The sequence below is a fragment of the Xiphophorus hellerii genome, chromosome 16 (assembly GCF_003331165.1).
Source record: "Xiphophorus hellerii strain 12219 chromosome 16, Xiphophorus_hellerii-4.1, whole genome shotgun sequence".
Taxonomy (NCBI): domain Eukaryota; kingdom Metazoa; phylum Chordata; class Actinopteri; order Cyprinodontiformes; family Poeciliidae; genus Xiphophorus; species Xiphophorus hellerii.
This window is the reverse complement of record NC_045687.1, coordinates 21,918,549-21,934,043: the sequence shown is the minus strand read 5'-3', so window position 1 is coordinate 21,934,043 and position 15,495 is coordinate 21,918,549. Positions and strand designations below refer to the sequence as shown.

At 43.1% G+C, this 15,495-nt stretch overlaps 1 protein-coding gene across 3 annotated transcripts; it reads left to right on the top strand.

The window, feature by feature from the left end:
- Nucleotides 1-1,090: 1,090 nt before the first annotated feature.
- LOC116735722 (uncharacterized) lies at nucleotides 1,091-15,238 on the top strand. 3 transcript variants are annotated; one of them, XM_032587776.1, is made up of 2 exons: nucleotides 1,091-1,474; nucleotides 11,149-15,238. In XM_032587776.1, exon 2 carries the CDS (start codon nucleotides 11,553-11,555, stop codon nucleotides 13,332-13,334), a length of 1,782 nt encoding a protein of 593 aa, XP_032443667.1. In that variant the 5' UTR covers nucleotides 1,091-1,474; nucleotides 11,149-11,552; the 3' UTR covers nucleotides 13,335-15,238. The 3 variants fall into 3 exon arrangements, with proteins under 3 accessions (XP_032443667.1, XP_032443669.1, XP_032443668.1); XM_032587778.1 differs by lacking the exon at nucleotides 1,091-1,474 and adding an exon at nucleotides 2,946-3,207; XM_032587777.1 differs by lacking the exon at nucleotides 1,091-1,474 and adding an exon at nucleotides 2,946-3,262.
- The last annotated feature ends 257 nt before the right edge of the window (nucleotides 15,239-15,495 follow it).

Genomic DNA, 15,495 nt, shown 5'->3' with positions numbered 1-15,495 from the left:
CAGTAGACGGAAACAGCAAGATTTGAAATAATTTTCCGGATTTTGCGGAGAAAAAAAAAGTTTTTACGTTCGCTTGAGTGGGCTTTTGACTTTATCGAAAGAACGCCAATCCGCTTAAAGGAAGAAATGGAAACACATTTGCAGAAGAAGTTCTAACATAGTGAACGCTCCCATCCAGTGGTTGGTCTGTGTCTTACCAAGGACAAGAAACTCTGAGAAAGACCAGAACTCCAGCGCAGAGGAGAGAACTGCAGCTGGCAAGAGGCAGTCCAGGCTGGGTGGGACTGGAGGATCGCTCCTATTTACTGGTGGGTCTGGGCCTTACCAGAGGCACAAAACTTGGGGAAATGTGAAAAAAAACCTCCACGTTCAATGTGACAATATCACGCTTTGTGTTGCCTGACTGATTCACCTCCGCAATTAGATGGAAACGTACCTAGTTGCATTTTCATCTCTCTTTTGTTTTTGAGACATTTTAAAAGTTTGCTTAAAATTTACAAGACGGTTGGATGGAAACATAGCTGCCCTGCGGTGGACTGGCAACCTGGCTTCACCCAGTTGGACAAACTCACCCCGACAAGCAAAGACTGAATGGTCTGGTGTATTTTCAGGCCAACCTAATCAAGAACAGATCACATAAATTGTTAAACACCCCAAAAGTTGCTATTATTTATTTTATTTATTTCGAACATGACAGTAGTATAAAATCATGCACAAGAACAAGGAATGCAAAACACATATTTTTGTACCACAGTAATCTTGACATGCTCGCCAAGGAGTAGGAAGAAGTAAGAAACTTTGTAAAAGCATCCGTCTTCCTGTAGTTACATGGTTACAATGAGGCATCAAAACCTAATGTCCATGAAACAGCAAAATAACTTCTCTCTTTTTTTTCAATGCCTTGTTTCTGTGTTTGCGTTTCTACTCTGTGTCGCACTTTTTTTTTTTTTTTTGGTGTCTACTAACCTTGTTTCACAGACCTTGATCTGACTGAGGCTGGCTCGGAGCCCGACCCGGCCCTCTCCGGCCCAGTCCCCGCCCCTCCCCGCAGCTCCCTCTCCTGCAACAGGATTTGAAGGCGAAAGAGGAGAGGGGAGGGAGGCAGAGCCAAGAGAGAAACAAAAAACGTGACTAGGCACCCAAAGCCGCCTGTTATGCAACAACTGACCTACTAACATACATTAGAGACTCCACAGCGAAAAGGAGGAAATAAAGAGAGGCAAAATAAAGAAAGGGAGGGCGGGAGGAACAGAAGCGATCATGACGGGAGGAGCGCACCAAAACAAGGCACTGTGGTCGCACATCTACCGCCGGTAACACGGCAGGAGAGCGCTGCTGTTTCTGGAAGCGTGAGTGAGTTTTGAGAGAGACGCAGAACACCGGAGACCCGGTCGGGGGAAAAGGCGGGTTGTTGGACAAGACAACTTGGACAGCGTGGATTCTTTGATTTTTTTTTATTTAACGCATTTTAAAGGTAAGACATCACTGGACATATGGCGTTACCAAGTACCCGGTGTGCGGGTTCGTCTCCGCTCTGTTTGCCTCCGGTGTGGGGGTTTGTTTTGGTGCCACCTGGGCGCGCCTGACTCAATGTCAAGGCGAGGCTGCTCCCAGCTCAGTCAGCCTCCGCCGGGGCTGCATGTGGGGGCAGCGGCGGAGGTGTCGTACCCCCAGGTCAGGGGGTGGGGTGGGGCTCCAGAACCCGAACTTAGATACGCTGTTAAGTTGTAACCTAAAGTCTGTTTACTTAGTTGCCCATATGGTCACCCTAAAAACCATGTGGAACGATGTGGAAGTACAGCTACACTGATAAAGCAAGCTGGTAGAATTTAATGAATGCAAACGATCCAATTTTGCATGGCAGTTTAACGGCTTACTTCAAAATGACCTACATTTCCGTCCGATTTCTACTAAGTAAGCTAACTGTGTTAAATAATAATAATAATAATAAAATACTCAATTCGTTTAAAATAAACTAAAATTTAATTTTAAAATAATTAATTAAAGCAATGTTGAAATAGTCATAAAAATGTTTATGTCTATTCTAGCAAATTAGCTAGTAGCAAATTTTACTTTAGCATTAGCTTTGTGGGAAAACTAGCCAAAGCTGGATACAAACTCAAAATTCTTGCTCCAATATCCAAACTTTTTCCACTACAGTAGTGGTGGCTGTTCATATTCACTTGGTGAGAACATTTGCTGTGAAAATATCAGCCCTATAATTCACTAATTGAGACTCAACAGGACGAGTGAGAATCGCTAACATTCTTCAGGGAGATTTCAACTTATGGTAAATATTTGGCTAATATATGTTGCCAAAATAAAGTGGATATTAGAATTTAATAGCTATTAAACGTTACATCTACAACACATATGCTTGCTTATAATGTGATTTTTAATGGCTAAAATGTAATATTCCAAATTCATTTTTAGATTGTAGTGTAGGAATCTTAACTTGCTAGAGGAAGACATTGGTGGTCTTGTCAACATCCTCTCTCAAATTCGGTAAATAACGATCAACTAATTTGACTGCAACTGTTAACTTAGGTGTCTTACAATAAAGCCGGTATAAAATAAAGATGAACTTAACTAGGTGTAACTACCCATTAAATTTAACCTGAATGTTTTGGTAATTAAGTTTCTTGATTTGGAGTAACTTCAGTAGCATATGGAAGTTACACTACAACAAAAATAATAATAATAATGTGTTTTTATCGTGTACAGAACTTTTCTTGGCTTTACAGTAGCGGTTGTACAAGCAGCTATTTCTGTCCTATGAATAATTCATCAGCCTCATAAATAGAATCCTTCCTGCCACAGAGGCTCTGAGCCTCGACTTGTCCTGCATGTCCACCAGCTTTGTTTTAGGTTAGTAGGCTAGCTCATGTGGACAGGCGGGGAGAGAGAGGGTGGGGAGGAAGAGGGGTGGAAAAAAAAAAAATCCTATGCAGGCTGAGCGGACACACTTCTCCCCGTCACGTGTAGCAGCTCTTTGTAAAAGGTTACAGCGGCTGCCTTTAACCCTTTGGAGCCCTGAAGGTTGCAGCGTGCGCCGCGACCGTGCCGTTAAACATTTCAACACATCTGGAGCTTGGATGTGTCCTTTTTTTTCTTCTTCTTTTTTTTTTTTTCCCCCCTCCTTTTCTTGTTTACAACTTACACTTGGAAGCCACGCGCGGACAGCCCCCACGCTGCGGATGAAGAAGGGTGAGGTCCTGCGTGGGTTCGAGAACATCTGGATCAAATGTTGGGGTCAGAGGAGGTGCGGGTCTGTCTCTAAAAAAAAAAAAACGGTGGGATTCTACTTTAAATGTGTTCAAATGGATGTTGTGTTTGTTTTTTTTTGGGGGGGGGGGGGGGGGGGGGGGGGGGGGGGGGGGTTGGCGGTCGTAGATGAATTTCACGGCACAGTTGGAATCGCCTCGCATGACTGAGGATCCGATTAAATATGCATGGACACGATTTGTCAGACAGTGCAACAAAGGAGGCGTGTGGGGTGACATATTGTTCACAAGGTGTTGCTGGCTCTGCGAGATTTATTTATGCATTTTTAAAAAAAATATATATATATATTATTATTATTTATTTGTGCCTTCTTGTCTGAACGCACGCCGAACTTGCACCCACAACAACCAGCCCTTTAAAAGGCTGCTGATCTGTTGCGTCACGAGTCGCAGGCGCTAAGGACGTTTTATAGGAACAATCTGATCGCTGGGAACACACCTCCGATGTAGGATCTCTGCGCAGGCTTTATAGTAAGCCGCACGTGGGTATTATTACAGCTTTTCAGGAATGCCATTGGTCAAGCCGAGTTAATAACAAAATACATAACATAGAATTAATACGATTTGTTGTGAAAGTGACAGAACCATGACTTTTATGCGCACCGTGGCTGTAGGAAGATATAGGTAGAGGGAGGGGGTTGCATAATAAATGAATTAAATAATGTAAATAGATCAGAGAACGGAGCAGATTATGCAATCTGCGGAAACCCCATAGTCTGCGGCTATACGCAGCGCCGCGCTTCTTTTGCTGCTGCGGACCCGGCCGCTGCCAATTGGTCGGCGTGCGAGTTGGGTTTCTGTGTGCCAGCTACGAATGTAGGTCACAGCGGTCCCGCGGGATGGGGACGGGAGCTGAGGAAGGCGCGCGACCGCAGCCGACTGGAAAGGCAGAATCTGAACCCCACCAAAATAAACCCGAGCCATAACAAAGAGCCGAGGCAGTCATGCAGAAGCATGAAAGTGGAGCAGCAACTGCACAAATAACATTCATTTCTAGGTGTAGCCCCATGCAATTTTAATAACAAAGCACATATTTAAAAAAAAAAAACAACAACAACTCCTCCAGGGAGGAGATATCTAGGAACTTTAGTTTAAAGTAGGACGGAACAACAGAGACTTGTGATTTCAGAGGTTAGAGCAGAGTATTTGCAGTGGGGGGTTCTGTTGAAATCTAATATCATAGAACTCTCAGATTACTTTCCTGGCGTTATCATTTAACATTAATCCAGATAGCCTTGAAAGGCGAAGGTCACGGCTAATCAGAACCAAATGCCTTGTTTCCACTAAGCCATACCGCACCGGTCGGTGCGGTTCGGTATGCTATTTTACCCGTTTCCATAGTAAACGGTTAACGTACAACTGACCCATAATGCACCACTCCTGGACCCCTTCAGGTGTAGTAGGACAACGGTATGGTTAGCATGGTGCTAGTGGCGTCACATAACAGTTCATTGATTGGGGGACAGAAAAACGTCACTGCGCTTGGAACAAAGCGCGAGACAAACTAGTTCCTCACGTTTGTTGTCGCCATGTTGGATGTTTGGATTTAACCCCGACTGCCCAGTGAGAGTCCAACTGGCGGGGGAAACGGCTTTCTAGCCATGATAGAATAGCGTACCAAACCTAAAAGTTTGTAGAAAGAAGGTAAAAGTGAACTTTTAGTGCAGTAAAACAACTTCCTGTCACTTTACTTGATTGCTTTATTATAAAACTTTAAACGATTGTCATATTCACATTGGGAAGTTATTCATACTAGAAATAAAGGCATAAGTTTATTCTTTCGGAGTAACTTCTCAATTGAGAACTATGGCAGTTTAAAAAGAAAAAAAACAGCATTTACTTAAACTGCTGTAATCATTTTGATTTTTTTAACACCTCTTTATTTTCGTATTATACATAGCCCACTGATCATTTCTTTTTAAAAATACATAGAATGTCACCTCCTGTCTAAATTAGAAACAGTGGATGAGAAAGAGAACGTGAAAAGGCGTCCAGCGAAAGAAACCTACAAATGTCAAAATGTGCTTAAAAGAGCGCTAACCAAACTTGACTTTCAACATCTTTGTTCAAGTTAAATTTTGATTGGTGTTATTTTTTCTACAATCTCACATGGACTGACTGATCCTAAGTAGCCATTAAGTTAATGTCGACAAATGTCAAGTGCTTGGCAGGATACCTTGACTGGTAATGCTTTGCAGGATGTGTTTTACACGGGACGGTCATTAGCGGCACACCGCCTCCGTTCTCAGGTTCTTATGTAAACTTTGGCTTCTCTTTTTAATAAGCACCAAATGCAAAACATAAAGACGGTTTCAAGGTGTATTAAATAGCATTTCCATAAACCCCTCTGAAATGTTTGAAATCGGAGTTAGTTTAAGACGACTGAAGTCCACTTTGATCTCCGGCACCTCTTGGACTAGCCGTTAGCTTTAGCCTGAGGCACCAGCTAATCTGGATTTGTACTACATGAAGACAACTTGGCAATTAAAATATTAAAAGGGATAGTTTGGAGCTTTTATGTATATTTGTTGAGCCGTGATCAGCAATAGTTGCCTTACCTGTTGTAAGATGTCGGATTACGGGGCGTGCCGTGGTGGCGGAGGGGTTAGCGCGACCCACATTCAGGCAAAACGTAGCCTCGACGCGGCTGTCGTGAGTTCAACTCCCGGACCCAACGACGTTTACCGCATGTCTTCCCCCCTCTCCTTCCCCCTTTCCTTTCAGCCTACTTTTAAAAAGGGACACTAGAGCCCACAAAAAGACCCCTTGTGGGGCGAAAAAAAAAAAAAAAAGATGTCGGATTACAGCTAATGTGACACTTGAAAATGCGCTAGATATCAAACGGCTTTCATAAAAGACTGTGAGATTGTCGCGTTCCTAGATGACCAACGTATATCAGCTCTCGTAGTCACCTGTTTGGGAATCCCTCTGGATAATATTCAAAATACTACGAGACCAGAAAAAGTGCATTCATCAATGCAGATGAGCAAATGATGCAAAATCGAACAGTTTAACCATCCAAGGCAAACTCAGAATGGGCTGACGAATTGCAAGTGATAAAGCAAATTCATACAGTTTATTGTCCATAGCTGCTAACTTAACACCAGTATTGTTCAGCTGAGAAAAACTAATAATTGACTCTTGTTAAAGTCAAGATTATACTGTAGCTTTGTATTCCCTTAAAGTTGGTTTGAATTGTTAAAGTTAGCTAAAATTGTGTGCCATCTGATTAGCTGTCAGCATGCTCCTGCTTCCAGGATTTCTTCACTTTTCTACAAACTATCATCTTACTGGTAATAGCTTCACAGAACGTCACTTTAAAAAAAAATCTGTGCTATGTCTCTATAATTAAAGTTCTGAGGGTGTCTACCTTTGCTAAACAAAACTGCGGGACAAGAAGTTATAGTTAGGAGCTCTGTATGGTTTTCATCCTGGCCTACTTTTTTGGCCTGTGGGCTTTCTTGGAGTTTCCTGGCACATGGACTGTGATGAAAGATGAGGGCCTGGCTTTGTTATCGTTCTGTGGTTTGGAGCCAAGAGAAAGGCAAATTACAGCATTTAGTAGGCCAGGAGAGCACATGTGACTGGTGCACCACATGGACTGAGTCACCCTCCTTTTATTTATTTTTTTTCCTTTTTGAGAAAGAAATGGTACGGCTCGTGTTCGTGGAAAGGACTCTGCCTCGCCTTGTTGGTCTGCTGCCCAGACCTTTACCTCCACTCCACCCCCATTTTCATCATCTCCTTGACATTTTTTTTTTGCCTCTGTAAAACCAAATCAACAACTAGCCTTGGATTTCAAGCCTTCCTTGTCCATGACCTCCAACCCAGCACTTGCCCTATATTTAATTTGTCCTACTGTGAGCAGGGTGTGGGATCCCACGGTTTAAAGGAGCCTCTTTTTTTTCTAAATGTCGGACCTGTCCTCAATTCCTGAAACAGCCCCCTGAAACACGTGCTGGAGCTTTTGAACCACTGTTTCCAAGGCTCACTGCCCCATTTGGACTCCTTGCGGTGTGGGCACTGCGGTCGTGTGAGGGAGTTCAACTCCGGATTCTTTTCCCGTGCCGTCATTTCCAGAGTGCCACAGAAACCGAGCAATGACACGTGAAGTATTTATGACGAACGGGAAGACTAATCCAGGTCAAGAGAACGCTTGCGAGGGAAATAAGTGGGACACAAAGCAGGTTTGCTGCCTCAGTGCTTGTATTTGCATACTCAGTCTGGAAAGCTTTAGAGTGGGTTTTTTCTGGATTTAGCCCCTCTGCAAGTCCAGTAGAATTACCGTCATTGCAGAAGTAGTCGATTTACACTTATTTACACAATTAAATACAATTCGATAAAGAAAGCAGCGGTAGGAAACGGTTAGCTTGTTAAGGTCATTCATGTCTTTGCTCTTTCTGAGGACAGATACGCAACATGCGCAGCCTGTGACGTAAGTCAGCCCTGCGTTTCTTAATAAAATCTAAAATTGTGCATGTGAAGCCGCTGGTTTCAGGGAAAAGAAAAGAGCGTCTGATATGATTGGCTGTGCCCTCCGTTTCCCCATTTTTTATTTTTTTTTGTTGCTATGGGCGACAAATTCCTTGTAATGATGCAATACCGACAGTGTTCCAACTGCTACTGGTTCTCCCCCTACCAGGCAACCAGCATATTCTCTTTGTTTTAACTCTCTCTCTCTCTCTCTATTATCTGTTTCTTCTGCTTCTTTGTTTCCACTCCACTTGCTGTCATATTTGCCGATATTCACAAAACGCTCTAAATTTGCCACACTTCCTTCTTTCTTCTTTGTTGCTTCTCTTATCTTTTTTTGGACTTCTCCCTTTTCTCTTTCTGCCGGTCGGCTGACCTATATTCCAGCGAAAGAATACGGTAGAGAAAGCCAGGCTCTTGTTGACGGAGTGCGGCTCGTTCCCAGTTTCTGGGTCAGTGGGACACGCAAATTAAAAACGCCTCTATCTGCTCCGTCTTCCTCCCCCCGTGCCGCGGAGGCACATGTCAGTCGTTCATGACGATGACCTGAAACGGTTGAGTCAAGGAAAGCTTCTTCCAGCGGTGGCCAGCAACAAGTTGATGCAGATAAGATCCAGCTATGTTGTATTTGAACTGTGTGCTCAAAAGAAAAACCTCAACAAATCTGTTTTTGTTTTCCCAGAATTAAAACGGGGAATCTTTTCATAACAGCATCTGAGGAGGGGGGAGAAATGAGCAATGCTGTAAATACTTACGTATTTATGTATTACCTATATGAAAGGGCACATTTGATATAACAGTGTCCCCTTCTGCAATCTAAGCACACATTTGAATGCAGAAAGGGATCTTTTATTTATTTACATGCGGTACAGAAGAACTATTTCCTTTTTTTTTTTTTGTATATCCTGAAAAGAAAACCAAAAACAATTGTCTCAATTTAGGTCAACTCCGAAGGTTAGGAAGATAATAAACTTCATTTTCATGTAGATATTTTTTACACTTCTGTGTAAGAATTCCAGCTACTTCCTCTGTAACAAAGCTGGTGAGGTGAGTTTCGCTGATATCTGTAGGTGAATTCAAGTGGTGTGTACATAAATACTTAATCGTAATATGTTTCTCGTACGCAAAGTCACATTCGGAAAGTTATATTAAAAACATTATTGTTTGACATTGCCACGATAAGCTCGGTTGCCACTAACCCACATTTTTCTCGCGCTCTTGCGTGGGTTTACCTCATCACAACATCCCAACCCGGTTTTTTGACCTTATTCATTTCACACTTATATCATGTCAGACGAGGGCAGCAAGGGCAGTGGGGGAAAAAAAACAAAAAAAAACGGTTGGCTAAATGTATTATATGCAACCAGATTATGAATGCAGATCACTTATTGAATATAAAACCTACCAAATATTGAATTTATGCGGTCGATTGCTATTGCATTATTGCACACATTGATACTGTAATGACAGTACAATTTTATTGACTGTAAATCTACCTGTAGATCTAAGTCGAAGTGTTTGTCTTTACTTTCCAGTCAAAACACTAAACATAGACCAAAAATGTTGTTTTAAGAAAAATGAAGGAATTCTTAATAGGAAATAGATGTTATCCCACAAGATCTCGCGATATCTTGTGGGATAAGGGAAGTCTGTCCCACAAAGAGAAATATGAGGCTATGATATTAAGATGTGTGATTTTTTTCCCCCTGTTGTATCAGTGTTCAGGTTTCTCATTTTTAGGTTCTTGAGTCACCCCGTTGTGTTGACGTAGTCTGGGTGAGGGTCACCAATTGGTGACAAAACCTCTTACGCCTTCTGACTGTTTTAAATTACTTTTGCAGCAACAGTTTGGATACTTCTGTAGAAAAAACGTGTGATATAGTCAAAGACCAAATTCAAAACAATTTAGAGTTAGTGCAGAAATACAGCGACTAGCTAGCCATTAGCCGCTAACGATGCTAAAGTTTCTCATCGGCATCAAGTCTCGTGAGCCCAATAAAATGTATCCTTTTGCTTTATCTCATGAGCAGGATGTAACCGTGAACACTAAGTCATTAGTTATTAATCTTTAGGAAAACCTAACACATTTACCTGTAATTGTGCATCTCAAACAGTTAATGTAGAGAATTTTGTAATTTTTCTGAATTTGTCTTGAAAATGTCATTTGGTTTATTTTGTTTATCAGCTATAACAAAAATGTGGTAGGTCACCCAACACTGCTCTAGAAGAACTTCAGACTACCAAGGCTTGAAAGACATAAGGCAGAATTACAAAAAAAATAACCTGCCTCCTTTATGATGTTTTCAAGGTTTTATAGACACAGGTGGCCAGATTAAGACACAGGAAGCACCTTGTAGTCGGTCATTTTTCACGCTTTACATTAACCCATGCCATGTTCCACCTTTTGCCTCTTTTCTTTCCGGGGGCTCTTGACCTATATGTATCAGTGCCCCTCCTCCCAGCTTCTCCCACACCTCCAAGTCTCTCACTAGAGTCTCGGCTTCTTTATCCTTGACCTGCATTAGCAGATGCCTTTGTCTGCCTTATCTGCTCGCCCTGTAACATTGATTTGGCATTGACTTGTTTTGGCCAAGAATGCTGCCACATTCCTTTGTGGATGAGCACATTGGATTGGGGGGTTGGGGATTCAAGAGTGCTCATAGATGGCAGCTCACACACACACAAAAATCAGTCCCATGTTGAAGGGTATTTTTTTCTATATTTCCTTAAAATGCTCTGAAGCAGATCCAGGAAACTCTGACAGATCTGCAGCTGACTCAGCCTTTGCTCCGTTTTTTCGAACACTCATCAGACAAAACAAAAGAGCTAATCCTTACACAATCCAGTTTTCATGCTCTCAGCATGTCTGCAACTGATGTAATTTCAGTGGTGCACCATTTGTTATGCATGTGCTTGTCTTGGCTGCAACGTGTAAGCAAGCCATAATGACCACTTCTTGGTTTAGCGTCCGGCTAACCTTAAAAACATGAGATTTTCAAGTCCTTGAAAACTGGCCCATCCTTCTTCTAATGAACTCTTTGTCCTCCGTTGCATCACAAAAGCCAACATCAACATGCCAGGAAACGGGTCAAAGGTCACAGTTTGCAGACAGATCGCATCAATAGCAGGTCTAAAAGGTCAGACGCTAAGGTCTCGCAACCATTCAGTGGTTGCCAGGGGTTACAGAGGCGACAAAGACCAGACATGCCAAAACATTAGACGACGGCTCCGTGGTTTTAGACATAAATCTTTGATCTGCATGGATGCTACAATGTTAAAAAATCATTTATTTTTAAAATCTTATAAAAGATAAACTAAAACAAATGTATGTAACACAGTACCAGTCTATGTGGAATAACATTTCTTTTTTTGTTTCTTTGAATGTCTGCAGCCTTTCATCTTGCAGTCAGCTGCAGAAAGAACAGAGCGAGGAAGGGAAACTGAGACCAAGGCTCCCCAAGAGGCTAACATGCTGAGGTAGACAGAACGGCCTACATCCTGCAGCCTGCGTGGAGATCTAGGACGCGTCGTCTTCAGCTCAGCATACTGCTGTTAAAACATATAACAGTCAAGACTGGAGACTGATCTAATTCACCTCTGTTCTTTTGGACGCTGAAAGGAGAACCCCGAAAGTGGATAAATGAGGGTTGCCAATGTTAAACTTCACTTGTTCTTCATCTTTTTGAGAGATCTGGACACTTGAGTCCCAAACGATAAACAGGCTGCATACACCAGGAGGCAAGGCGTTTTCATTACAACCTCATCATTTCAAAGTGGCTGCTATCAGTTGCAAGAATGGAAAATTTTACGTTGAATAAACCCTCAGGGAACAACCTCAACAGCATCGAGACCTTTGACAGTTACGACGAGACTCTTCAAGGGACACCGGCTCGCTTGGGGCGTCTCATCAAACCCAAGCCCAATGTTTCCTGCAGACGGAAGCGTCAGTTTATTTCTGACGAGAAAAAGGACGCCTCCTACTGGGAGAAAAGGCGCAAGAACAATGAAGCCGCCAAGCGCTCTCGGGAGAAGCGCCGTCTCAATGACATGGTTTTGGAAAATCGTGTCATTGCACTGAATGACGAGAATGTGAGACTCAAGACCGAGCTGCTCCAGCTAAAGCTACGCTTTGGCCTCATCAGCACAGCCTCATACATTGAAAAGAGCCAACAGATCAGCGTGGCAAATGACGGCGGAAATGGAGGCTCTTCCTCGTCCTCCTCCTCTAATCAGTACTACTCCAGCGGTTACTCAAGTGGTTCTCAGGTGATGATTAACTCGGACTCCTCGGAAACAGAGCAGTCGGGACACAGCGATAGCCACAGGCAGCTGGTGAAGTACTCTCCACGCGGCTCCCTCTCCGATATGTCCGATGGCTCCTCGAGGGATAGCCCTGAACCGATGCCGTTTGAAATCAAACAGGAGGGAGACAGGCTGGAGATGGACATCACCAGTGACACCACAACTCAGATTATGTTCAACATCCACAGGGGTCCGGCATCTGGGTCCACAAGCCACCAGATTAAGCAACATCAGGAGATGGATGCTGCGTATCACCACCACCCGCACCTCCTTCAGCAGCAATCGCAGCCCCATCAGGTGACAGTCGCTGCTGTCAAAACCACCAGCCAGACTGTCCCTCACCCACCTGCTGCCCAAAGAAGTGTCATCCTGTACGGCGCCAGCAGTGCCTCCTATCCCGTTGACGTCATGACCAGGCCCCAGGATGTAGATCTGCAGGTAGCCTTAAAGCACAGCAGTAGTCAACTGCAGCAGCCCGTCACAAAGACCTCCATTGAGACTCTAGCTGAGGTAACAAAGCAACTGGAGAGAAAGACATTGGACTCTCCTCAGTATGAGCTGTCAGACAGCTTTAATGAGGCTAAAGAGAGAGAGGTGTACAGAGTCTGTCAACCTACTCAACAGCAGGAGGGGGGATCACCCAAAGAGATCCTCAGTGAACAGGTGGAAGGGGTTAGGCACACCCAGTTGTACCACCATCTTCAACAACCTCACCATTCCTACCGTAGTGCACAAGATGAGGAGCCACCAGTGCTTAGTTACGAGGGTGGACCCAGAGCCGATGGTTACCTTCAAAGCCAATCAACGTCGTTAAGTGACGCCGATCCATCTGACAAAGAGGCATCAACAGATGATGAAGAATCCCTATCTTTGTCCTGTTCGGACATGAGCAGCATCCACAACCAACATCTTTCTGGGATCCTCCAATCTGGTTCGCCTCTTCCCCAGTACCCAGGCTGCTCCCAGATGCAGGGATGGGATCCTCAAGGAGAGGTTCGGGGAACGGCGCTCCCCCACAAACTCAGACTCAAACACCGGGCCATGAGCACCGGAAGCAGCGGCGGCAACTGCTCCGGACAGGAGTCCCCAACCACTCCTCCCTCTGCTACTCCACCTCCCCTCCCTCAGCACCCCTATCTTTCCCTCTCACCGTTGCAGAACATTAAGCGAGAGAGTTCGAGTGGAGCTTGCAAACTGGTGGCGTCAGGAGAAGGTGCAAAGAAGGAGAGTGACAAAAAGGAAAGCGGAGGGCAACGAAACAAGAGGCGAGATTAGGAGGCGTCACTTTACAACTTGAAGATTTAAAGTTCTCCCCTAAGACTACTCTGCCATCATGCCTTTGCCCTACTATGAAATGCCCTTCTGACTCTCAGAGGATCTGATTCTGGGCTGTACTACCCACCAACTCCCAGATTCAAGAAATGAACGGACATATTGTAGGCTGTGTATCATATTTGTATATGTTGTACAGATTTGTCATTTCTTACATCCTCTCCATACTTACTGAAGCATGTTTGTTTATGGGGTGAGGAGAAATGGAACTCCCTGTTTTTTTCTACTCTTCTCATTCAACAGTATCCAGTAGAATACACCGGCGAAAGCACACTTTTGATATTATACAAAAAAGGAATGTAAACGAAAACAACAACAAAAAAAAATCAATTTACAACAAATTTGATACATATCCAGCTGTAGATAAACATACAAATGTATGGGTCTATGCCTTAACTATAATCAGATGCAAATGTACACCTGGGATATCCCCTCGACCAAAGAAGCACCAACACTACAACTGCTAGTTTTCATGTCTCACTAACTCAGCCCTCACTCTTTCCCTCTCCCTGCGAACCATCTGCATTATTTCATAAGAGATCATGTCACAATTATTTTTGAAGCACTTCTTTTGTACATAAATGTGATATAAATGAATATATGTATCTATTTTAAGCATCTATTTTAGGAAGAAAAAAAAAAGAATACACATCCAATAAAAATGCAACAGGAGGGATAAATCTAAAAATGACCATCCTCTGACAAATCACAACTATCGCACAGTAGGGGTGTAATGAGAACTTGTAGCAAAGACATTGCAGCGATAACCATTTGCTGACATCACGTGACTGCGTCTAGTGAAGTTTGTAATCTATTAGTATGAGCCCTGGATATGAAGATTTGTGCTTTCAGTTTGAGAGCTTCTATGTTTGAGATTCTTATTTTGAAGTATGAAAGGAAGTAGTTCCAGATTAGCCTTTCGTATTGACGGAATCTGCTAATAAAGACTGCTTTTAGGCGTCCTAACAAGTTTTAGGTTTACATAGAAGACTCCACAACTTTTAAATCATTGGTCTGACAGCATTTTGGTTACAGTTACAGTGACATTCCAGATAGAAATGATTCAATCACGACTAGCTAACTGCTAGCTGCTGACAACGCTAAAGCTGGTACCTGCTTATGCTTCTGTCTGTCCACTGTTACCCAAAGAGCTGTTTTTGAGGGGTTTTTATTTTTAAATAAGTTCGGGCTCCACTTGACCATCTCAAGTTCAAAATCTAAAAATCTTGCGTCTCTTCAGTCGTCACTTTTTAAACACGACAGACCCGTCTAATGGACACACCGCCAACAAAGCTAAAGTTAGCATCTGCTTTCATGCCTCCTATCAGGGCCATGAAAATTCATTATTGTGCGTCATGTTGTCTCATAATCTGTGTTGTTACACCCCTACTGTACAGCCATGTTGGTTTTGGTTGCAGCAGGATGCATTTAGATTAAACCTTTCTCTTCTGATTGCTGAGCTTTGGCATTAATCATTGGTAAATGTCGTGTTTACACAGAAATGGCCATCCATTGCGGAGAGCCAGGAGCACTGAAAGGAGAATTTGTTTCTCCCCGAGGCGAAGGCCTCATTAAAATGTTTGGATTAATGAACCTTTAACCAGCCTTTTAAATATTTGGTGGAAATCACCGGCTGCAGGCTGTAAGCCTTTTTAGTTTCTTTGAGCTTTATCGACCATATCTTGTTGTTACTATTCACTGGCCCGATGTATTTATTTCCTTTGCCCGTCAACATGCCATTCACTGTACAAACAAAAGAAAAGCACAGGAACGTAGACGGAGAATGTGTACAGAACCCTACACATACATATCATAGCTTAAAAGTAGAACGTTACATTCTGGCAAAGGAGACAAAAGCAAGAGGAGTTTAGAAAGATTCATGTAAAAACACTGCAGTGCACTGAGACTTAATGTAAACCCTGAATACCTACTGTTTACTTATGTCATGGACTATGGTTCTGTAATGTGACCAAATATGACTATCAAGGCCCATGACACACATTGAAAATTATTTCTTAAAGGGGCAAGTATTATGTTAAATTGACTTTCTTGAATTTTGCATCTTGTTGAATTATTCCCTCGCCAAAAACATACCTGGAGTGTT

What these genes read in the sequence shown, in the direction of transcription:
- LOC116735722 (XM_032587776.1), top strand. Translation starts at nt 11,553, where the DNA reads ATGGAAAATTTTACGTTGAATAAACCCTCAGGGAACAACCTCAACAGC.